The 26,514-nt window shown below is 37.5% G+C and overlaps 1 protein-coding gene across 4 annotated transcripts in view; it reads right to left on the reverse strand.

Moving 5' to 3' along the window:
- LOC128654052 (inosine-uridine preferring nucleoside hydrolase) overlaps positions 1-26,514 on the reverse strand; it is a 134,002-nt gene that overhangs the window by 25,399 nt on the left and 82,089 nt on the right. For all 4 annotated transcript variants that reach the window (XM_053707712.1, XM_053707711.1, XM_053707710.1 and 1 more), the window contains exons 3-4: positions 13,288-13,467; positions 9,208-9,319 (exon numbers count right to left, since the gene is read on the reverse strand). In XM_053707712.1, the coding sequence (XP_053563687.1) occupies positions 9,208-9,319; positions 13,288-13,467 (292 nt within the window). The remainder of the gene's footprint in view (positions 1-9,207; positions 9,320-13,287; positions 13,468-26,514) is intronic.

Below are 26,514 nucleotides of genomic sequence, written 5' to 3' on the forward strand. Positions count from 1 at the left end.
GCTTCAAAAACCAAAGGAAGCTCCCACGTTGGAATGGCAGATTTGGTAGAAGGTTAGATATGAGCCAAGGCCGGAAAGAATTGATGAACGTAAGATTACTGTGCCCATTTGACTCCAGAAACCAGAACTTTCATTGTTGTAGCAAAAACACCTCTTAGGAAACCTTCATGAAGAAAATCCAATAAATTATATAATTCCATCTTGGCTGCAGAAGCACTATGTTGAATCATCCAGACTGAAAAAGTATTCCATATTCTGTAATATTCTGTAATAGGTTGAAGAAGTGAACCTTCTTTCTAGCCTTAAGTAAAGTTTGAATTACCATATCTGATATATTCAGTTGTCTATATCTTGTGATCTTAGCAACCATACTGTCAGCTTCAAGCGTTGAAGGGCCGGAAGCAGAATTGGACCCTGAGACAACATGTCTGGAGGTTGTGGAAGGATCCACGGAGGTTCCACTGAAAGATGTAATAGCAGAGGAAACCATGGTCTGCGAGGCAAAAAGGGAATTACTGCCACAAACTTTGTTTTTCCCCTTGAATTATCCAGAGTAGACGAGGAATGAGATGGAGGAAAGACATCAGGTTGAATCTACATTGGCAGACAACTGTAAAATAGGAGGCAACTGGTGATTGCTACTAAAGCCATCAGATCTATTGCCGGCAATCCCCATCTGTCTATAATCATCCTGAAAAGGTTTCTGTTTAACTGCCTGTTTGTGAAAGAGGAACTCGGCTCAGATAATCTGCCTGAGCATTCTGTAGACCGGGAAGGTGAGAAGCAGATAGCCCCTTTAGATACTTCTGTGCCCAAATAAAAATGGGTGACACCTCCTTGAGAGCTTTTAGACTCCTTGTTCCTCCCTGATAATAAATGTAAGACCTTGCCATCCTGTTGTCGGTCAAAACTTGTACTGAAAGTAGTTTTCGAAAGTGAAGCAGTGCCTGATAGCCTGACTTTATTTCCAGTACATTTGCAGGAAGAAACTGAAGATTTATTTGCCAGGACCCCTGAACGTATTTCCCCTGGCACATAGCTCCACAACCAAGCTTGCTGGAATCTGTATGATTATCCAATCTGGCTCCACCAGAGAAAACCATCAAGAGAGGTTCTCCTCCTGAAACCACCAATGTAGGCATCTTCTTTGTTCCACCAGAAAATGTATTTGCTGAGTCTCAAATGCCTTAGGTAATATCTTTGAAAATGGATTTGAAATTAAACTCATCCATCACCTTGCCCACTTCACCAAGTGGATGAGGGAAGACATGTGACCCAACATTTGCATCCCGATTCAAGTTGTCAGACAGAAGGCCTTTTTTAAACTTTCTTTATGTAAGTCATCATAATCTCCCTTCTTTGTACCAAACTGTGCCCCTAGGAAAGTGATATAATGAGTTGGCAAAAGCTGACTTTTGGAGATTTGCCAACCATTCAAACTCCTGCAGGGTATGAAGTAACTGTTCCCTGGGACACTCTGCCTGCTAAATAGGGTTTGTGATACATTATCTAGATGACATTATTCTGATTTCAAAGAGACTACTGACCCATAGCTCTGCAATAAGAGGAACTAAGGTCTTCGTGAATACTCGAGGAGCTATGGATATCCCGAAGGGAAGAGCAGTGAACTGGAAGTGCCCTCTTCCTATTGCAAATCTTAGAAATTGCCTGTGAACCTCTTTAATAGGGATGTGAATATATGCATCCTTTAAATCCACGAAAAACAGATAAGCCCCTGGAGGCACAATGTTTATTACTGAAATGAGGGACTGAACTGTCTCCAGGAATTGTTATTTTTTACTAGAAACAGAGCAGAGTAGAAGCCCTGAAAATACTGGCATACCGTAACCTCTTCAATTACCTCCTGTTCCAGAGGTTTCTGTACAAACTGGTGGATGGGTTAAAGTTTAAAGGGAAATAAAACAAGTTGGGATAAAGACAAAATATAATAATTTAATTACTTTATCTGCAAATTTATACTGCAGTGCCTTTCCATTACCCTTTAATTTAAGTCTCCAAATTGTAAAGCTCTAACTCCCCCCCACACATTTCCTTCTATGGCTGTTTCTATACCTATTGTTGTTTTGGTAGAAGGCAAATGTGAATAGGGATTATCTGCTGGAGCATGCCTAGAAGCTGTGAACTCAGTGAAAATACAATGCCTGTGTCTAAACACTAATAAGGGGAGTGAAGAACAGTGTTCCAGACAGCATGGCCAGCAATTTTTAAACAATTTTTTCTTTGCAAACTATTTTTAATTAATTAGCCCTTTAAGGCTATGCACAGATCTCAACCTGTTTTATGGCACTTTGGATTTGTTCTCTGGAAGTGGTGAGATCATAAAGCAAGGAGTTGGAGGTTTCTTCTTGAATTCCAGTGTATAGCCTCTCCTGAGAATCTGTAAGAACCATTTGTCCAAAGCTACCTCTCTCCAGATGTCTCTGAACCTGGAAAACCTTCCTCCCAAAGGCATTTGAGCAGGCGTACCTTCATTGTTTTGCCGAACATTTGCAGCCCTGGTATGACCTCTATCTCTTGCTTGTACCTTGCGTTTTCCAATCTGTAAAGGAAAAAAGGACTCCCTTCTGAAAGCGGTCTTAAAATTCTGATAATAATTTGTCTGTCTATGGGCATAAGAAAAAGATTTGTTAAAACTTTGGTGCCTGGGGAAGAAAATAACTTTTCCATCCTGAACGTTTAGAAATCAGAGTATCAAGCTCTTTATCAAATAACATGTTACCTTCAAATAGTAGGTCCTATAAATTAATCTTGGAGCTAAGATCAGCCTCCCAGTGACAAAGCCAAATCGCTCTTCTTACTATTATGTTAGCTGTATTCATGGATCTGGCCGTTAAATGTAACATTTTCCTGAAACAGCAGATAATGAAAAGGCAAAAGCGTTATTTTTAATCTGAAATAAAAGGCATAAATGTTTGAACATCTTGAGAGATAGAAATACTGCATAATATTAGAAGACCAGGTATCTGTAGCTTTTAAGACAGAAAATAAAGTTTCTTAAGGTTATGCTCCATCTTTTTATCCATTACATCCCTAAAAGCTCCAGCGTCATCTATAGGGAAAAGCATTTTCTTAGTTAACCTAGAAATTGCTGCCTCAATTTTAGGTGGAGTAGAAAATTGACAATGAAGGAAAACTTTTGAATAATTTCTCAGAAACATTAAACTGCTCTTCATTTTTAGAAAATTCCTCCAAATAAATATTCTTTATAGACTCAGTCACTGGAAAGGTTTCAACAGTCTCCAACGCATTTAATACATTCACATAATGTAGCAGTATCAAACACAGAGGTAGCAGCAGGATCATTTCGATGTATTGAAGAAGCCTGGCCCTCAAAATCAGTGTCAGATAGTTGAACACCCTCAGAACCATAATCACCAGTAAATGAGTCTGTAGTAGCACTTCCACCAAAAAGTTGAAAAAGGCAATCTTTCCATATTTTCTTATCCAGCCAACAGGGCTTATCACATAATGCACAGGTAGGCATGGGCTCAGACTCAGGCCTAAAAAAAAAAAAGAGTAAAATTCTGAAAACAGCATAAATAAAAATAACCATCTCCCTGGGCAGTGTCGGGATCAGAAACAGGCTCTGGCTCCATGCTGAGAGGATCAGACATTATTCACAACTGTAGAAAAATAGAGGAGCCCAATATTTAAAGAACATACCAAAATGTTTGAATACTGGAACAGCAGAACCGGCACATAGCCAGGGACTCACGGTGGGATAGGAGAATAACAGCGTGGAACATACAAAGTCTCCAAGAAACGAAATGGCAACTGCACAGCTAGGCCCACACTAAGATCAATTTGAAGTGCTTGCACGCTTCAGAGGATCCTCAGACCGAACCCCAGTGACTTCATATCCGGTGACGTCCTGGAACATGTCAGCTCTCACTAAAGGCCTCTCTAGAGAAGACCTATACAGCCGCTCAACCTGCCAAGATCTATCTGCTGCTGGGGAAGCAAAGCCCGCAAGGTAAGTTTTGCAGCCTACCACTGTCCGGGATCAAAGAGAATGTCTCCTAGTCCTGTCCATCTTGAAGGCTGGACAAACTAGGAGGATAGGGGGGAATGAACTTAGATGACCTTTTCAGGTAATCAGGGGAGTGGTCATTTCTTTCCATGCCCCTTTGGGAGAGGGCTTCTCACTGGTAAGCATTACCAGTGAGGGCCAAGATAAAAAAAAAATTATATATATATATTTTTATTTTTTTTCCATACACACACTTTCAAAAATAGAAATCTTAATAGTTTATTTGTTATCAATTAACAAAATGCAAAGTGAGTGAAAAATCTAAATTAAATCACCTTTCAAAACAAAATCAATTTTCTAGGTACACTTGTGCAAAGTGAGGGATTTTGTAGGCATATAGTCAGGTGCATAATTAAACAATTATACCAAACAGGTACTAATGACCATCATTTTAATATGTAGGTTGAAACACAGTCATTAACTGAAACAAAAACAGATGTGTAGGAGGAATATAAGTGGGTGAGAAATGGAACAGCCAAATACTGCTAAAGATGTGAGGTTATTGTATACAGATTAATGTCAAAAGTCATAAACATAACAAGACACAAGGCATATAGGGATTTTCAAATGTGCTGTCCAAGTTCTTCTGAAGAAGCACAAAGAAACAGGCAATGTTGAGGATCCTAGATGCAGTGGTTGGCCACGGAAACTTAGTGCAGCACATCATGCGTAGTTCCCTTCTTAATCAGAAGATGTCCAGCAGTGTCATCAGCTCAGAATTGGAAGAAATCAGTGGGACCTTGGTACACCCATCTACTGTCTAGAGAAGTCTGGTCAGAAGTGGTCTTCATGAAAGACTTGCGTCTAAAAAGCCATAGCTCCAACGTGGAAACAAACTCAAGCAACTCAACTACGCACACAAAAAAAACACAGGAACAGGGGTGCAGTAAAATGGCAGCAGGTTCTCTGGACCATTCAAAATATGAAATATTTGCCTGTAGAATAAGACAGTTTGTTTGCAGAAGGGCTAGAAAGTAGTACAAGAATAAGTGTCTGCAGGCAACAGTGCAGCATGGTGGAGGTTATTTTCAAGTCTGGGGCTGTATTTCTACAAATAGAGTTTGGAAGCTGGTCAGACGAAAAGGTCTCCTAAATGCTGAGAAGTACAGGCAGATACTTATCCATCATGCAATACCATCAGGAAGGCATCTGATGGGCCGCAGATTTATTCTGCAGCATGACAACAACTCCAAACATACATCCAAAGTCATTAAGAACTATCTTCAGCATAAAGAAGAACAAGGAGTCCTACGGCCTCCACATAGTCCTGATCTCAACATCATCAAGTCTGTCTGGGATTTTTTATGAAGAGACAGAAGCAACTAAGCCATCCTAAATCCAAAGACCACCTCTGATTAGTTGTCCAAGATGCTGAGTTCCTTAAAAAACTGTGTACAAGAAAAGAAAGCGAGCGCCCAAAGTTACAAAAATAGTTTTTTTTATTGAATTTGTTTTTATTGAGGCACAAAGCATACAGAATACAAATATCAACACATATGTCAATGAGATCTGTAAAAAATAACTAACAATCACCTAGATTACGAGTTTTGAACGCTATAGGGAAAGTAAAGAACGCGTTATTTAACCCCCTATAGCACTGCCAATACAAAGTTTTGAAAAACACTGCTTGCGATATGGAGATTTTAAGCTCCATACCGCACACAAAACAAACGCTGTATTTGACGTGCTCGTGCACGCTTTCCCTATAGACATCAATGGGGAGAGCCGGCAAAAAAAAAGTCTAACACCTGCGATCGCGGAAACAAAAGCTCCAAAACGCAGCCCCATTGATGTCTATGGGGAAAAAGAAAAGACAGTTTAAACCTAACACCCTAAAATAAACCCTGAGTCTAAACACCCCTAAATTGCTGCCTCTGACATGGCAGATGCCTGCCTACAGTTATTAACCCCTAATCTGCCGCTCCCGATATCGCCGCCACCTAAATAAAATTATTAGCCCCTAATCTGCCGCTACTATACTAAAGTTATTAACCCTTATTCCGCCACACCCTAACATCACTGCAACTATATTAAAGTTATTAACCCCTATTCCGCCGCCACTTAAATAAAGCTGTTAACCCCTAAACCTCTGGCCTCCCAAATCACTACCACTTAATAAACCTATTAACCTCTAAACCGCCAGCCCCTCACATCGCAACAACCTAAATTAAACTATTAACCCCTAACCCTAACGTAACCCTAACACCCCCTAACTTTAACATAATTAAAATATATCTAAATTAAACTTACAATTATTAACTAAATATACCTATTAACCCCTAAACCACCAGCCCCCCACATCGCAACAACCTAAATTAAACTATATTAACCCCTAAACCTAACCCTAACACCCCCTAACTTTAGCATAATGAAATTAGATCTAAATAAAAATTACACTTATTAACTAAATAATACCTATTTAAAACTAAATACTTACTTGTGAAATAAAACCTAAGCTAGCTACAATATAACTAATAGTTACATTGTACCTAGCTAAGGTTTTATTTAAATTTCACAGGTAAGTTTGTATTTAAAGGAATACTAACCCCACATTTTTTTCTTTCATGATTCAGATAGAGCGTGCTATTTTAAGCAACTTTCTAATTTACTCCTATTATCAATTTTTCTTTGTTCTCATGTTATCTTGATTTAAAAAAGCAGTAATAAAAGATTAGGAGCCGGTCCATTTTTAGTTCAGCACCTTGGTAGAGCTTGCTGATTGGTTTACTACATTTAGCCACAAATCAGCAAGTGCTACCCAGGTGCTGAACAAAAAATGGTCTGGCTCTAAAGCTTACAGTACTGCTTTTTCAAATCAAGATAGCATGAGAACAAAGAAAAATTGATAATAGGAGTAAATTAGAAAGGTGCTTAAAATATCATGCTCTATCTGAATCATGAAAGAAAAAAATTAGGTTTAGTATCCCTTTAATTTTAACTAGGTAGACTAGTTAGTAAATAGTTATTAACTATTTAATAACTACCTAGTTAAAATAAATACAAACTTACCTGTGAAATAAAACTTTACCTGCCTTACACTAAAACCTAACATTACAAAAAATAAAAAAAACTACCATTACAAAAAAAAAAAACGAAATTATCCAAAAAAAATAAAGATTATTCCTATTCTAATATCCTTTTAAAAAAAAACACCCCAAAATAAAAAAGCCTAATCTAGAATAAACTACCAAGGGCCCTTAAAAGGGCCTTTTGTAGGGCATTGCCCTGAGTTAAACAGCTCTTTTGCTCCAAAAAAAATACAAACACCCCCTGACGCTATACAAACCCCCACCCCCAAACTACCAAGGGTTTTGGGGGGCCTTAAAAGGGCCTTTTGTAGGGCATTGCCCTGAGTTAAACAGCTCTTTTGCAGCGAAGGCAAACGGAGCATTACAAAAGCAAAAACTAACCGCCCGCATCAAGTAATAAAAAAAAAAAACTTACCGCCTGCATCAAGTATTAAAAAAAAAACTAACCGCCTGCATCAAGTATTAAAAAAAAAAAAACACGCCTGCACGAAATATAACAAAAAAAAAAACCTCCTACACGAAGTATTAACACATACACCGCAAACACCCACATTGCTAAATAATAAAGTAATTAACCCCTTAACCGTCAACCACCCACATCGGAATACACCTAATTACCCTATTAACCTCTAAACTGCAAAACCCCCACATCGCAATAAACCTAATGATCCTATTAACCCCTAAACCGCAAAACCCCTACATCGCAATAAACCTATTTACCCTATTAACCCCTAAACTCCCACATCGCAATAAACCTAATTAACTTATTAACCCCTTAAACCGCCAAAACCCACAACGCAAATAACTATTTAAATAACTAAGTACCCTAACCTAACACCCCCTTAAATTAACCCAAATTACCTAAACTAATAAAGTTTACAAAAAATAAAAAAGGCTAACATTACAGAAAATAAAAAATCTAAATTACCAAATTTTACAAAATTAAACCTGATCCCTATGAAAATAAAAAAGCCCCCCAAAATAAAAACACCCCCTACTCTAAGAATAAACTACCAGTAGCCCTTAAAAGGGATTTTTGCAGGTCACTGCCCCAAGATAATCAGCTTTTTTACAAAGAAATACACAAAGTACCCGCTAACAGTAAACCCCCCCCCCACCCACCAAACCCCCCAAAATAAAAGAACCTAACACTAAAAAACCTAAACTACCCATTGCTCTGAAAAGGGCATTTGTTTGGGCATTGCCCTTAAAAGGGCATTTAGCTCTTTTACTGCCCATCCCTAATCTAAATAAAACAACCCCCCCAAAAAAACCTTTAAAAAAAAACAAGTCTAACCCCTAGGTTGGTACTCACTGTTCCTGAAGTCCAGCGGAGAAGGTCCTGTTCCAAGCTGCGACCTCTTCTTTCTTCTTCGGGGGCAATCCGGCAAGGAGCGGAGGGCAGAGCTGAAGATCGATGATCGCGGAGTTGAAGACCGGCGACCATTGAACTTAAGACCGGCGATCTTGGAACTGAAGACTGGCGACCGCGGAGCCATGGAGCATGGAGGATCCTCTTCATATGATCTCCGCCGTACACTGAATAGTGAATTCAAGGTACGCGATTAAAGATGGCGTCCCTTGAATTCCTATTGGCTGATTTGATTCTTCAAATTCAAATCAGCCACTAGGATGAGAGCTACTGAAATCCTATTGGCTGTTTAAATTAGTCAATAGGATTTCAGTAGCTCTCATCATATTGGCTGATTTGAATTTGAAGAATCAAATCAGCCATTAGGAATTCAAGGGGATGGATTCTTTCACCACCCTGCCATTTTCGGAATACACCTGGATGGCAGGGTGGAGAAAGAATCTCCAGGTGGATTCTTTCACCACCCTGCCATTTTCAGAATCCAAAAATGGCAGGGTGGTTTCGTCACAATAGACTGCCCTTCCGGAAATGGCAGGGTGGTTCCGTCACCACAATAGACTGCCCTCTGGGCAGGCTTTCCCACTAGTTGGTGAATAAAATAGATTTTAGGTGTTACATTTAGTTACTGTATCTTCAGTTTATTTTATATGATTTTAAAATGTAGTTGTGGCTGTTCGTAAACACTCCTGTGTCCTTTCAGTGGTGCTGGCACACTAGGCATTGTGGGAATGCTTATTATTAAAATGAATACTTACATTCCATGTTTCCACCCATGATAAAAAGACTTTTAATCTTTTGGGGAAAAGTTGGGTCCATATTCACAGCTAAAGCCAAGTTAGTCAGAGGTCCTGTTGCAACCAGGGTTACCTATAGTGGAATCAAACAATTAATATGGAAAGACACAGAATGTTTACTTATTGATTGCTAACACAGTTTGTTAATTATCTGTATTACAGAATAAAACAATCCTTCCATGAGTACTCGCTCATGCCATTATTCATGTACTGGACTATACCTGCCATAAAACGGCCTACTTATGGTATAATGCCTTAGATCTTTAATCCTAAATCTTATGATGGCAACTCATTCCATGGACTCTACTTTCCACTGTGTGCATGGAGATTTTGAGTTAGTACCTTGGCAAACATTACACTACATGGCAGCATATATGTAGTATGAGGGTATAGAATACTGTGAGAAGGTTTGTTACTGCTGTTTCACTACAGCGGGGAGAGCACAAGACAGACTAAATGGTGTCAGGGAAATAATTTGTGTTTGAGCAAGTGTCAGAAGATTTTTGCTAACAGAAGTATATTACAAAAATTCTTATATTTCAAATTGAAGTGCACCTATGCACATTTAATTTTTAGCCTTTAAATGGATTGGATAGAGCATGACATTTTAAACAACTTTCCAGTTTATTTATATCAATTTTGCTCAGTTCTCTTGGTATCCTTTGTTAAAGAGTAATCCTAGGTGAGTTCAGGAGCATATAAGTGTCTTAAAGGGACAGTATACTGTAAAATAGTTTTTCCCTTAATGTGTTTACAATTGCTTTTTACCAAATGCAGAGTAAAAAAATTATGAAAATTAACTTTTTAAGGTTTATTTGTGTATATTATAGCTCTGATTTTGTGTTTTGAAGCCACAGCCTAATAAAATAGGTTGAGCTTGCAGGTATAATCAGATCTCATTACTGTATAGTATTGTGTACATATACCTGCTTCTTTATCTTATATCTGTCCATAAAACAATCAACAGTACTTTTAGAGAACAATGGAAAATCCACATTGTATTACCTTATCTCTGCTATAGCCCACTGGGAGTGTAATTTCTTCTGCTAGCTGTGTTTACAAAGCTTATCTATAGCTTGGACCTGCGGCCACAAATTTTCAGAATAGGTGGGGATACTACATGCTAAATTAACTATTTCAAATGCCAATATAAGGGTAAATGAGCTACTTGTAAACAATTTAATACACTCCAGCAGGTAAAGTGGATCATTGGGAACAAATTAAAGGGGAGAAATTTTTTGAGTAAACTGTCCCTTTAAGTCACCTGACAACAGTGTTTGTAACAATGTTTATAGCTCTCTCGCTATATGTTAGCTGCAAACACTGCTGTCATTGACTGCTAAACACACGTACACACTCCTAATCTCAAGAAACAGAGCAAATGTGATAACATAATTTGGAAAGTTGTTTAAAATTGCATGTTCGATTTTACTGTAACATTAACTCTGAAAAGTTCGAATTTTCTAATTCTCGAAAAATATAAAAGGCCCTCTACTGACTTATCAAGGCTAACTCTGCTACATATCCAATCCCTTATTGGCTTTATCAGATAACAATTGCAAATTACAGTACATTTTATACTAATATTATGACATAACTAGTCTTGTTGTTTGCAGACTAAAGCCTAGATTGGCTCCATCACATAAGGCAAATGGTGGGTGGAAAATATTTGCAGTAAAACTGATGTTAATTTGTTTTAAAAACGTTAAGACTTGGCTGATATGTAATTCTATAGCAGCACAACAGAAATGTTTGGGGCGCTGTACACAATACAAATCATCTATATGAAAGGGCAGCATTTAAACAGGTTATATTTGTTTATTCTTTTTATTACTGTTGTATGAAAAATGTAATTACTGTTTCAGTTTAAATTGAACTTACATAGCTGTATCAGTTGCGTTCTTCCTACTAATGTGCATTAGCTGATAGGCCCTTACTACTAATGCTCATTGGCAGATGTGAACTTCCTGCAAATGCTTATTGGTTTATAGCTATTCCCTGCTAATGTTCATCAAGTGCCACCCTGTGTGGCGGCTCACATCACCTGACAATGCCCATATGCCCAGATGGAAGTTGCTTTCACCTGGAAAACCCTCCTAGTTGAGACCACAAAGTGAAAACTGGAGTGGGTTAAACGACCCACCTTAAAGGGAAATGAAACCCATATTTTTTCTTTCTCGATTCAGATAGAGAATAGAATTTTAAACAACTTATATTATTTGCTTAATTCTCTTGGTATCTGTTGCTGAAGAAACTGCAATGCACAAGGGTGAGCCAATTATATAAGGCATACATGTGCATCCACCAATCAGTCTCTCCTGAGCCTACCTAGGAATGTCTTTCAACAAAAATAACAAAAGAACAAAAAGTAAACTGTAAAGTAGTTTAACATTGCATGCTTCACCAGAATTACAAAAGAAAAAAAATTGGATTTCATGTCCCTTTAATTAGCATAATCCTTACTGTCTCCAGTATGTTTGCTAATTCAACTGATGTCATAGGCCCTGATTGTTTGCAAGATAGCCTTCCCAACACCACAGCTCAGTTTACAAGCGTGTTTAGCATTTTAATTTATCATGTATTTTAATCTATAATCCATTTCCAAGTGTTCCAGACGTTCTTTGAATTGTAACTAGCTCTGGTCCCTTACTGTACCCATTTTATTACACCTCACACATTTTTAACACCAATATAGTAATGGCTTAATTCAGACATACCTTAATTGGCTTGTATAATACATACACATGTCTTCAATTATATCGTTTACACTCAGCTCATTTAAAGTGACATTTCAACCAAAATTAAAAATGCTCATCAATTTATTTCTGTTTTGACTACAATGATTTTTGCAGTTGACTTATCAAAAAAGGCATCTATTAAACAATATCACTGCTTCACATTCTTAAGAGAACCAGCATTTTAAATGGGGTGCCTGTTCAGAGAGCCCGGCAGTGGCTTGTATCATGTAAACCCTCAACAAGACACGACATGCTGGCACATGTTGTCTATGCACAGTAAAAGCGCTCATTAAAACAGTAGTAGCTTTTACTAGAAGTATTTTGCTAATACAAGTGTATTGTAAGATGTCTCTATTGTAAATGCATTTCAGTTTTTGATGGAATGTCCCTTTATCAAAACATGCATTCTTATGTTCCTGATGGGCTTGGCTTATGTAGATAGCATTAGCTGAATCAGGGCCACCCTTAGAATTTGAGGGGCCCTGGGCAAGACAAATTTGTGTAGCCCCACTACTCAGCACCCTTCTTCCCCTCCCCCTTTATGACCATATTGCCGCTTTAAAAAGGGACACATATGAAAAATACATATGTCAGGGCTGTTTAAAGAAATGTTTTGTGATAGAACTCTGACATATGTATTTTTCATATGTGTCCCCTTTTAAACCGGCAATATGGTCACCTTATATATGCCCTATATGTTCTGCCCCCTGTATGCCCCCCCCCTTGTCCCGATATTCAGTGTTACCTATATAAAGAATGATGCTAAATATTACACCTTCTGATACCATAAACACTACTTCATAAAATTAGACACAGGTTGTACATTGTACCTTCTCCCAATCTCCCCTTTGACATTGCAGAGCCCCCAAAGGGCAGGCCTGGCTAAATCTACAGCTTAAGATCTACACCTACATGTATAATATGTAACTCTATTCTACATAGCAGGTTTGGTTGTTTATTTTTCACACAAGAGACCTCTGACAGAAGCGGTACAGTTGTACTTTGACACAAATAAGGCTGCAATATGTCACTTCATTTTGTGATGTTTTAAAATATAGTCTCACATACTGGGTAATTTATATCATATGCTATACCTCTATCCATACAAGGTAATACATTGTATTAATGGTGTAAATTTAAAAAAAATTAAAAAAAAATCTAAATTGTTTTATAATAGGATAACAAACATATGCTAAATATTATATATGTGTAGTCAGTCCCTATGAAGACTACAGTAATTGATATATATATTTCCTTCATTTACAGTTTGAATTAAAGTATATTGTACTTGGGATTTTCTCACCTGACCAGGGTGCTCATTGGCTATCCTCAACATTGCAATAACAGCATGCTCCTTCTGCACGACGTCTAGCCCAGGGGAGTCAGGGTCTGGGACATCCCCCAAACCATCCTTGCCATGATAATCAGATGCATGAATGCACTCTCCTAAAAGAGGTCTAGATGCCCCTTTAAACACAGGGATCTGTAAGAAATAACCACATTTTAGAAAGTAACAGTTATATTGTGTTGCTTAATTTTATCTGTTGTATAAGAGGAAAGGTATTTTTAGGTTCAGATGGGGGAGGAGAGTGTGTGAGATCACGTGAGAGTACGCAGGATCACGTGGACACATGCACACATGCATCTCATCAAGCGGACAAGCTCCACAAACACTGGAGCACACTGGCCTGTTTGATGCCGTCCGACTGTGACCCCAGAGAGAGTATTTGCTTGGAGCCTGCTCAGCAGGGAAGAGCTAGAAAGGGCCTTGCAATGCCCGCTCTCCTCCCTGATAGCACCGTTCATCTGTGCTAATAGCGCTGTAAAGGTTTGCAGCGTTTGCTGATTTCTAAGGACAAGAAATAACTAAAACCCAAAGGAACAACTCCAGCCCTGACGATAAGGTGCGGATAAGCATGCTAAAAAGGGTATGATTCCCTGAAGTGCCATTTTAATGCCTAACATATATTTGCAAAGAAAGGAGGTAAGCCCTAAGTTTTGGTAACATAGTCTGGGAGTGTGGAGTACTGTGTCTGCTTATTGTTATCTGGAAGACTGCATTGTTTGGGCACTAATATACTACTTCACATATGTTGAAATACCTTTTAGCCCAGTGAAGACACCAACTTAGGTGAAACAAATGGAAACCTATAAAGCCATTAAGTGGAACAAAAAGTTTGGAAAATATCCCTAACACTGACTACCAGGAGACTACAGGCCTGTAAAGGCAGAAAGTTTGTTTGGGAGTTCTTTTAAATAGGACTTGCCTTAGAATCATTTATATATCTTTGGGATAAGATCATAAATCCTAGGAAGTGGTCATAATAGTCTGGGATTAAGGGATTTATTGATTTGTTCATTTGTTATTGTGCACATTAAAACAATTTCTTAAAAACAGTGAAGAAATGAATCTAGGTGAAGGGATCTGAATTCATAAAGGCTAATAATTTGGGAAATTAAGTTCTTTCTGTAAGGAGACTACAGGCCGGTGGAGATAATAAGCACCCAGGGTTTTTGTTTTTTTGGGGGGCGGGTTTGATAAAAGATACATCAGACTCAGAGCTAAAACACATATTAAAGGGAAAAAGGAAAAGTAAGTCCTAGGGTCTGGATAAAACAGTCTGGGAGTGTGGGACATTCTGTTTGTTTATTCATCGCCACTTTTGCTACAAGTACTGTTTAATCCCAGTGAACAAGCCAGCCCAGATGAAGATACTTAAATTCTACAAATTATAAAAATGTGAGCAGCTTTAAAAACAACCTGGCAGAAAATCTGTGTTTCGTATAGTTTTTCCATCTAGAAAAGTCAACTTTGTTACACTTATACATACTACTAAAAGAAGGCCAGAGCTTCTTTAAAAGGACATACTCCTTAATAAAGCAAACAATCAAATAGGAGAAAGCAGTGCTGTTTATGTATACATTAATCAAAGCCTAATTGTGCAAATTATAATTTACTGAGGCATTGTAAAATCTAAAATTTGAGTCTTTGATAAAATATACTTAGAACTGCATTTCTCCAGCTCCAAACTGGGTTGCTTTACTTGAGATAAAAAATGGAATTGATATAATACTAGGTTTTTAGTAAAGATAAGCAATCTAATATATAACACACTATAAGAGCTTAACCTGATTTTGCAAATTATAACCTATTGAGACATTGTAAAATCTAAAAATGTAATCACTGGTAAAAAATACTTAGAGCTGTATCTCTCCAGCTTTAAACTGGGTTGTTTTACTTGAGATAAAAAATTTTGGATTTAATATAAAACTAGGTTTTCGGTACAGACAAGCAACCCCACATATAACACACTACAAGAGGTAGTACTTAGCTTTAATATTAGGGTGTATCATTTTTTTTTCTGGTTAAAAAGTATACATTTTTGATTAATTTCTACTTATTATAAAAAGGTTAGAAGGTTTTTATCTCTATGTGTAATCTGAATGGACTAAGTACTGATTATATAACACATTTAGCCATAAAGATTGGTAGCTGTTAAAAAAAACAAAAACAAACAGGTTTAAGAGATCGAGTAAACAGCGTTAAGAAGTGGTGAACTAATCACTCTAATACTGATAGGGGGCGCTATGATATGATGGTAAATCTTACAAATGAAACCCTATAGAACCAAATGATTCACAACTGAAATATCGGTATAACGTCTCCACAAGAAGAAAGGAAGAAATACAGAGGCGCCTCTAAATGCAGTATAACCAAGCAGGGTAAAATCAACAGTACATATATTGATGTATACACTCACATTTGGTGAAGCCCACTATTCAATTGTGTTAGACCGAGACTTCTGAGCCGCTCGGCTGACTCTGGCCTCTCCAACAAATGAAGGGGAATGGTTCAGTGTCCTCAGTACCTTGGTGCAAAGCTCTGCATCCAGCAGCCACTTCTAGTACTTGTCAGCAAATGCCCAATAATGAAGAGCAGGTTTGAGATTCTTAAGGGCCTTCCGAGGCCTATTAATGATAGTGGTAGTATGTTTAAAACAAATTTAATGTAAAAACAAATTAAAAACAGTGACGCGTTTCTAGACGTGCAACGCCGTTTCCTCGGTCTGTATATTACTAAACTACCGCTACCTATTTAAAAGGACTACAACCAATCAGTAAACACATTTTTCCCATTACCACGCCTCCTCCTGAGTCGGCTGGAGTAATTGTGCCAGTTCCAGATCTGGAACGGGGTCTGGGGTTTTACTCAAATCTGTTCATTGTACCAAAGAAGGAGAATTCTTTCAGACCAGTTCTGAATCTAAAAATATTGAATCGTTATGTAAGGATACCAACGTTCAAAATAGTGACTATAAGGACTATTCTGCCTTTTGTTCAGCAAAGGCATTATATGTCTACAATAGACCAATTCATCCACACCACTATCAGTTCCTGAGATTCTCTTTTCTAGATAGGCATTACCAGTTTGTTGCTCTTCCTTTTGGCCTAGCAACAAGCTCCATGGATCTTTTCAAAGGTTCTCGGTGCCCTTCTCTTTGTAATCAGAGAACAGGGTATTGCGGTATTTCCTTATTTGGACGATATCTTGGTACTTGCTCAGTCTTTACATTCTGCAGAATCTCATACGAATCAACTTGTGTTGTTTCTTCAAAAACATGGTTGGAGGATCAATTTACCAAAGAGTTCCTTGATTCCTCAGACAAGGGTAACCTTTTTGGGTTTCCAAATAGATTCAGTGTCCATGACTTTATCTCTAACAGAAAAGAGACATCTGAAATTGGTTTCAGCTTGTCGAAACCTTCAGTCTCAATCATTCCCTTTGGTAGCTTTGTGCATGGAAATTCTAGGTCTCATGACTGCTGCATCGGACGCGATCCCCTTTGCTCGTTTTCACATGAGACCTCTCCAGCTTTGTATGCTGAACCAATGGTGCAGGGATTATACAAAGATATCACAATTAATATCCTTAAATCCCAATGTTCGAGCTTCTCTGACTTGGTGGTTGGATCACCATCGTTTAATTCAAGGGGCCTCTTTTGTTCGTCCAACCTGGACTGTGATCTCAACAGATGCGAGTCTTTCAGGTTGGGGAGCTGTATGGGGATCTCTGACAGCGCAGGGGGTTTGGGAATCTCAGGAGACAATGTCACAACCGTGGCGTATGTCAATCATCAAGGTGGGACTCACAGTCCTCAGGCTATGAAAAAAGTATCTTGGATACTTGTATGGGCGGAATCCAGCTCCTGTCTAATATCTGTTGTTCACATCCCAGGTGTAGACAATTGGGAAGCGGATTATCTCAGTCGCCAGACGTTACATCCGGGCGAATGGTCTCTTCACCCAGAGGTATTTCTTCAGATTGCTCAAATCTGGGGACTTCCAGAAATGACTTCTCATCTAAACAAGAAACTTCCCAGGTATCTGTCCAGATCCAGGGATCCTCAGGCGGAAGCGGTGGACGCGTTGTCACTTCCGTGGAATTATCAACCTGCTTATATCTTTCCGCCTCTAGTTCTTCTTCCAAAAGTGATTTCCAAAATACTAATGGAGCGTTCGTTTGTACTGCTGGTGGCTCCAGCATGGCCACACAGGTTTTGGTACGCGGATCTCGTTCGGATGGCCAGTTGCCAACCTTGGACACTTCCGTTAAGGCCAGACCTTCTATCTCAAGGCCCATTTTTCCATCAGGATCTCAAATCATTAAATTTGAAGGTATGGAGATTGAACGCTTAATACTTAGTCATAGAGGTTTCTCTGATTCAGTGATTAATACTATGTTACAGGCTCGTAAATCTGTGTTTAGAAAGATTTATTACCGATTTTGAAAGTCTTACATTTCTTGGTGTTCTTCTCATAAATTCCCTTGGCAGTCTTTTAGAATTCCTAGAATTTTACAGTTTCTTCAGGATGGTTTGGAAAAAGGTTTGTCTGCAAGTTCCTTGAAAGGACAAATCTCTGCTCTTTCTGTTCTTTTTCACAGAAAAATTGCTAATCATCTTGATATTCATTGTTTCGTACAGGCTTTGGTTCGTATTAAGCCTGTCATTAAGTCAATCTCTCCTCCTTGGAGTTTTAATTTGGTTCTGAGGGCTTTACAGGCTCCTCCGTTTGAACCTATGCATTCTCTGGATATTAAATTACTTTCTTGGAAAGTTTTGTTCCTTTTGGACATCTCTTTTGCTAGAAGAGTTTCTGAGTTATCTGCTCTTTCTTGTGAATCTCCTTTTCTGATTTTTCATCAGGATAAGGCGGTGTTGCGGACTTCATTTAATTTTTTACCTAAAGTTGTGAATTCTAACAACATTAGTAGAGAAATTGTTGTCCCTTCATTTTGTCTTAATCCTAACAATTCTCTGGAGAGATCTTTACATTCTTTGGATGTAGTAAGAGCTTTGAAATATTATGTTGAAGCTACTAAAGATTTCAGAAAGACTTCTAGTCTATTTGTTATCTTTTCTGGTTCAAGGAAAGGTCAGAAGGCTTCTGCCATTTCTTTGGTGTCTTTGTTAAAGTCTTTGATTCATCTTGCTTATGTGGAGTCGGGTAAATCCCCGCCTCAAAGGATTACGGCTCATTCTACAAGGTCAGTTTCTACTTCCTGGGCTTTTAGGAATGAAGCTTCTGTTGATCAGATTTGCAAAGCAGCAACTTGGTCTTCTTTGCATACTTTTACTAAATTCTACCATTTTAATGTTTTTTCTTCTTCTGAAGCAGTTTTTGGTAGAAAAGTATTCAGGCAGCTGTTTCAGTTTGATTCTTCTGCTTATAATTCAGTTTTTTTCATTATAAGATTAAAACATTTTGATTTGGGTTTAGGATTATTTTTTTCAGCGGAATTGGCTGTCTTTATTTTATCCCTCCCTCTCTAGTGACTCTTGCGTGGAAGTTCCACATCTTGGGTATCTGCTATTCCATACGTCACTAGCTCATGGACTCTTGCCAATTACATGAAAGAAAACATAATTTATGTAAGAACTTACCTGATAAATTCATTTCTTTCATATTGGCAAGAGTCCATGAGGCCCACCCTTTTTTTGTGGTGGTTATGATTTTTTTGTATAAAGCACAATTATTTCAATTTACTTGTTTGATGCTTTTGCTCCTTTCTTATCACCCCACTTCTTGGCTATTTGTTAAACTGAATTGTGGGTGTGGTGAGGGGTGTATTTATAGGCATTTTGAGGTTTGGGAAACTTTGCTCCTCCTGGTAGGAATGCATATCCCATACGTCACTAGCTCATGGACTCTTGCCAATATGAAAGAAATGAATTTATCAGGTAAGTTCTTACATAAATTATGTTTTTACATTAAATTTGTTTTAAACATACTACCGCTATTATTGTTGGTCCTTGGAAGGTCCTTTGAACCTCAAACCTGCTCTTGATTATTGGGCATTTGCTGACAAGTAGTAGAAGTGGCTGCTGGATGCAGAGCTTTGCACCAAGACACAGAGGACACTGAACCATTCCCGTTCATTTGTTGGAGAGGCCAGAGTCAGCCGAGCGGCTCAGAAGTCTCGGTCTAACACAATTGCACTATAGTGTGCTTCACCAAATGTGAGTGTATACATCAATATATGTACTGTTGATTTTACCCTGCTTGGTGATACTGCACTAAGAGGCGCCTCTGTATTTCTTCCTTTCTTCAGGAACCCATCTGTTTAAGAGATCTAACCATAGAACTGCCTTAATTAAACACACACACACTACTTTCACTGCATTCGTTAGATTACATACCCCTTCACCCACCCTTTTTTTGTTTTGTCACACACCCCTAAGATTGGAAAGATTTAAGTTCACACTTAACAGAACACTATAGGTTGACCACCTCTCACTCCCTTTTCCCTTTACTTTATAATTCCCTTTATGGAAAGATTTTTATCACCCACTTCGCAGTCTAGGGTTAAATCCCCAACAATGGCAAACAAACAAAGAGAAAGAAAAACAAAAACTTCTATGGAAACCTTATTTGAGGTTTAAGCAGATAACAACCCCCTTTAAATGATTGAACTGTTGGATAAATTCATCATTGAATCCTTATCTCCTCAATTAGACTCTCTCAAAATAGAAATTAAATCAGAGATAACTTCTTTAAGGCAGAAGTTATAGAGTACAAGAGGTAGAACAGCGTATGTCTGATCTAGAGGATGCCTCTGACATACACAGAACTCAGAGGAAAATAAAAAAATGATTTTTAAAATGCAGTCAAAATTAGATCTTGAAAACCAAAGTAGAAGAAACAATATTAGGATAATAGGAGTCCCTGAATTTAATACATATGAAGATTTACTTAAATTTGTATCTACCACACTCCCCTCTATTTTAGAGATTCCTAACACACGTATCCCAATAACAGTGGGGGTGCATAGAATAGGTAAAAATCTATCTAATAAAGATGGAAGTATAAGACCTAGACCGATTATTGCCAAAATCTTAAATTTCCAAGATAAGATTCTTATTTTGCAACATTTTAGAAAGAAACAGAAGGTTCAAATAGAGAATGCTTAGATGAAGATCTTCCAAGACTGTTCATGCGAACGTTAACCAAGAGAAAAGAGTTAACACCGATATGTGGTAGAATGATAAAGGAAGGGATTAGGGCTACAGTTATTTATCCAGCCACACTGAAAGTTTTTGATGATAAAACAGTTAATCTCTTTGATAATATTAAAGAAGCAGAGCAATTTAAAAAAAAAAAAACATATAGGTAATGTCCTAGGAAAGTACCTTAAAGGTGTCCTTAGATTCAGCAACGGGATGGAATTTGGTTTGGGAATGTATTTTTGTATTGTGTATGATAGAGTCAAGCGACAGTATCCCCCCCTTTTTTCCCCTTCACTCCTGGTCACCCCTCTCTTTTTTAATAATTTTTTTCATTTACCTCCTGATTAAGATAACCTATGAATAAAGATTTTAATTTAGTGATTACATCTTGGAACGGGGGATCACCTTCCCTATAAAGAGGAAAGCCATTCTTACACCTTAAAAAATTACATTCTGAAATCGCCTTTTTGCAAGAAACACATTTATCAATGAAGGAAGTCCTAAAACTTAATACTCACTGGTGATAGCACCCCCATCGATTGCAAGGAAAAATGGGGTGGCTATTTTGATGGGTAAAAATTTGCAATATAAAAATTAACCGCTAGATTTAGAGTTTTGTCGGTAAAAACCTGTGGCTCTAACGCTCCTTTTTTTTCCAGCGCACCCTTAAGACAACGCTGGTATAACGAGTTTTCTGAATGGCTGTGTTAGCCTCAGAAAAGTGAGCATTGAGCATAATTTAGCTTCACTTCAACCCTCAATACCAGCGTTGCTTACGGTAGCGGTAAGCTGGAAAAACGTGCTTGTGCACGATATCCCCATAGGAAACAATGAGGCTGAGCTGGCTGTAAAAAAACCTAACACCTGCAAAAAAGAATTGTTTCCTATGGGGAAACACTTTCTAAGTCTACACCTAACACCCTAACATGAACCTCGAGTCTAAAAACCCCTAATCTGCCGCCCCCACTATCGCCGACCCCAGCATTATATTATTAACCCCTAATCTGCCGACCGGACACCGCCGCCACCTACATTATAGCTATGAACCCCTAATCTGCTGTCCCTAACATCGCCGACACCTAAATTATATTTATTAACCCCTAATCTGCCCCCCCAACGTCGCCGCCACTTACCTACACTTATTAACCCCTAATCTGCCGACCGGACATCGCCGCCACTATAATAAATGTATTAACCCCTAAACCGCCGCACTCCCGCCTCGCAAACACTATAATACATTTTATTAACCCCTAATCTGCCCTCCCTAACATCGCCGCCACCTACCTACAATTATTAACCCATAATCTCCCGCCCCCAACGTCGCCGCTACTATAATAAAGTTATTAACCCCTAAACCTAAGTCTAACCCTAACCCTTACACCCCCCCTAAGTTAAACATAATTTAAATAAAACGAACTAAAATTACTATCATTAAATAAATTAATCCTATTTAAAACTAAATACGTACCTATAAAATAAACCCTAATATAGCTACAATATAAGAGTTACATTGTAGCTATTTTAGGATATATTTTTATTTTACAAGCAACTTTGTATTTATTTTAACTAGGTACACTAGCTATTAAATAGTTAATAACTATTTAATAGCTACCTAGTCAAAATAATTACAAAATTACCTGTAAAATAAATCCTAACCTAAGTTACAAATACACCTAACACTACACTATCAATAAATTAAATAAATTACTACAATTATCTAAACTAAAATACAATTCAATAAACTAAACTATAATACAAAAAAACCCCACTAAATTACAAAAAATTAAAAAATATTACAAGAATTTTAATCTAATTACACCTAATCTAAACCCCCTAATAAAATAAAAAAGCCCCCCAAAATAAAAAAAATGCCCTACCCTATACTAAATTATAAAGTAATCAGCTCTTTTACCAGCCCTTAAAAGGGCTTTTTGCGGGGCATTGCCCCAAAGTAATCAGCTCTTTTACCTGTAAAAAAAAATACAATACCCCCCAACATTACAACCCACCCGATTTAGTTTTAAATAGGATTAATTTATTTAATGATAGTAATTTTAGTTCGTTTTATTTAAATTATATTTAACTTAGGGGGGTGTTAGGGTTAGGGTTAGACCTAGGTTTAGGGGTTAATAACTTTAGTATAGTAGCAGCGACGTTGGGGGCGGGAGATTAGGGGTTAATAATTGTAGTTAGGTGGTGGCGGCGACGATGGGGGGGCAGATTAGGGGTTAATATAATTTATTATAGTGTTTGCGAGGCAGGAGTGCGGCAGTTTAGGGGTTAATAAATTTATTATAGTGGCAGCAATGTCCGGTCGGCAGATTAGGGGTTAATAAGTGTAGGTAGATGGCGGCGACGTTGGGGGGGGCAGAGTAGGGGTTAATAAATATAATGTAGGTGTCGGCGATGTTAGGGACAGCAGATTAGGGGTTTATAGCTATAATGTTGGTGGCAGCGATGTCCGGTCGGCAGATTAGGGGTTAAATTATTTTTAATATAGTGTTTGCGATGTGGGGGGGCCTCGGTTTAGGGGTTCATAGGTAGTTTATGGGTGTTAGCCCATAAAACGCTTAACTACTGACTTTTTTTGCGGTTGGAGTCTTGGCGGTAGAGGCTGTACCGCTCACTTCTTCCAGGACTCGTAATACCGGCGTTAGGCAAATCCCATAGAAAAGATAGGATACGCAATTGACGTAAGGGGATTTGCGGTAGCCTCGAGTCGCGGAAAAAAAGGTGAACGGTAGACCCTTTCCTGCCTGACTCTAAATACCAGAGGGCATTAAAAAGCAGCGTTAGGACCCCTTAACGCTGCTTTTTAAGGCTAACGCAGAACTCTAAATCTAGGCGATATTTTCTTATGCTGATATATATATGTTATATTAAAAACTAAAATTAAAAATAATATTTATAGATTATGTAATCTGTATGCACCTAATCAGTTTAATCCCGAATTTTGGGACTCCCTTCAAAGTAAAAACTAAATACAGTAGAAGGTCACCTCAATTTCCCCTGGACAGGTTAAGACAAGGTAAAAATCAATTTAAAACTAATAGGGATACAACTGAAAACAGACAATTCAGGAAATTTTATAATAATTTGGGAGTTAAAGACATATGGAGAGAACAAAATCCGGACACGAAGAGTTATTCCTGTATGGCCAAAAAATATAACTTACTTTCAAGAATAAATATATTTCTAGTTAGCAATAGATTAATTAACATTGGAATTAATGCATCAATTCATCGCTTCTTTTTGTCAGATCATGCTCCAATTGGAATGGCTATTTCTTGTTTTACTTTTAAATCCTTTTTTTGCCGTTTCCACTTTCCAATATTTTTTACTTAAAGGGACACTGAAACCAAAATTTTCTGTTGTGATTCAGATCGAGCATGAAATTTTAAGCAACTTTCTAATTTACTCCTATTATAAAATTTTCTTCATTCTCTTGGTATCTTTAATTGAAATGTAAGTTTAGATGCCGACCCATTTTTGGTGAACCACCTGGGTTGTTCTTGCTGATTGGTGGATAAATTCATCCACCAATAAAAAAGTGCTGTCCAGAGACTGAACCCAAAAAAAAGCTTAGATGCCTTCTTTTTCAAACAAAGATAGCAAGAGACCGAAGAAAAAATGATTTAAGGAGTAAATTAGAAAGTTGCTTAAAATTGCATACTCTGCCCATCTTTGTTGTTTGAATTTATGTATCGTTGTTTCGCATTGATGGTTGTTCTTTTATTCTTTGTACAGTTTGGTGAACCTCAATAAAAATTATTTTAAAAAAATTAAAAAAAAATTGCATACTCTATCTGAATCACGAAAGAAAATTTTTGGGTTCAGTGTCCCTTTAAGGATTTTAAATTTAAAGAATTTCTCAATAAAAAATGGGAAGAATGAATAGACCTGAGCTTATGGCAAACAGCCAAAGCAGTTTTAACAGGAGACACTATGGCTTATCTGAATGTTTTGAAGAAGAGATTTAGTAAGAGAGAGAATGAAACAACTAATCATTTAGTCAATTCATATAATAACGCCAATTTGAGAGAACTGGTCGAAATATATTAAGGCCAAAAAATAACGAGATACCTTTTTAATATATTCCAATACACAAAAAGAATTAAAATTGCAAGCAAAATATTATAGACATTGGAATAAAGTTGGCAAAGGCTGGTCAAAAATCTAAATAAAACCCAAGGCATTGAGGCTATACAATTGGAGTGTGTCCTGTACAAGAACCCTAAATAAATTTCATCAGCCTTCACAGATTTTTATTTAGATTTATATTCTCGTAAGGAAACTCACTATGAAAATAGATCTACATTTTGGGAAAGAGTTAGAAATCCATCAATTTCATAACAAACTATTAGCTAAAATTAACACTCCAATTACAGAAAATGAGATATCTAATACTATAGATAAAATCTATCTTAATAAATCACCTGGACCTGATCTACTTCCCGATGAATTTTACAAAATCTTAAAACCTAATATTATCCTACACCTAAAAAATCTTTATAATAGTTATAATGTAGATGGAGAGCCATGTTCGAACGCCTTCTCTGCATCCCGGACCACGTTGATATTGAAACAGGGGAAAAACCCATGTCACAATTCTAGCCAAAAGAATGCAAATTTATTTGAATCAGATTATTTATCCAGATCAGGTAGGCTTTTTGAAAGGAAGAAATGCTAAATGTAAAGATTAGAGAATTATTACTTATAATAGACTACCTTCAAACAAAAGAAACTACAGATCAGGACACGCTGGAGGATATGGCTGTTGTTTCACTGGATGCAGAAAAGGCATTCGGTAATTCATGACCATATATTTTTCTCTTTAAAATAATTTGGTTATCATGGTCATATTATACAATTTGTGGAAAATATTTCTAAAAATTCTAAAACTTAATTAATAATAAATGGTCAATTATCTCAGAGCATCACATTAGATAAAAGGTACACGACAAGGCTGCCCACTCTCCCCTCTGTTATTCATCGTAGCTAGTATAGTAGATAGTATCAAGATAGGCAAAAAAGAAGCTAAAGTTGCCCTCTATGCAGATGATCTTTTAGTATATCTTTTAAATGCCTTAGAATTCACATATCACTAGAACCAGACAATAGGTATAGATTAAATATTACAAGTACATTAACCAAAATTAGAGAAGACATGAAGAATTGGCACAATCTCCCTCTATCTTTGTCAGGGCGAATAGCACTCTTCAAAAAGATCTCTCTTCCCAAAATTCTTTATATACTACAGAACATACCTGTTTGTCTCAATAAAAGGACATACAAACTTAATTCAGATCTATCATACTTCATTTGGCAGGGTAAGAAGCCTAGGATAGCATTGAAAAAATGTTTTCTCCCTAAAAAATACGGGGAGTTGGCCTTACCAGACCTAGAGAAATATAATCTGATTCTAATGGGAGAAATTGTAGTTGGTTGGATGGGAAATGCCAATTATTTCTCACATTTTGAATTAAAAGAAAAATGTAATTTATCCCTGTTCCCCTATTTCAATTGCTCACTGTTATCCCAAATCACTCCCCAAAACAATTAAAAATGTAAAAACTATATATAATGTATTGACAGCTTGGCGTAAGATATGCACATTATTAGGCATTAACTATAACATCTCTAATCATCAATTAATTAGAGTAACCCGGAATTTCCAGGAGGAATTCACTCTATAATATTTAATAGATGGGCACTGATGAGACTTACAAAATTAACTCAATTGATAGATGCGTTGACTAAGGTTGTCAAAACATTTTCTGATCTGAAAGAGGAATTTTTCCTGGAAAACAAAGATTTTTTCGCCTATCTACAGGTTAGACCTTATATCTTTGAAATTGTATCTTTATATGGGTGGGATTGGAGTTGGGATACATTGGATTAACCCCTTAACGACGAAGGACGTACGCCACACGTCCTCAAAAAAAATACAGTTAATGACCGAGGACGTGTGGCGTACGTCCTTGGTCTGGAAAGCAGCTGGAAGCGATCCTGCCGAGTGGAGT

The sequence above is a fragment of the Bombina bombina genome, chromosome 3, assembly GCF_027579735.1.
Source record: "Bombina bombina isolate aBomBom1 chromosome 3, aBomBom1.pri, whole genome shotgun sequence".
Taxonomy (NCBI): Eukaryota; Metazoa; Chordata; class Amphibia; order Anura; family Bombinatoridae; genus Bombina; species Bombina bombina.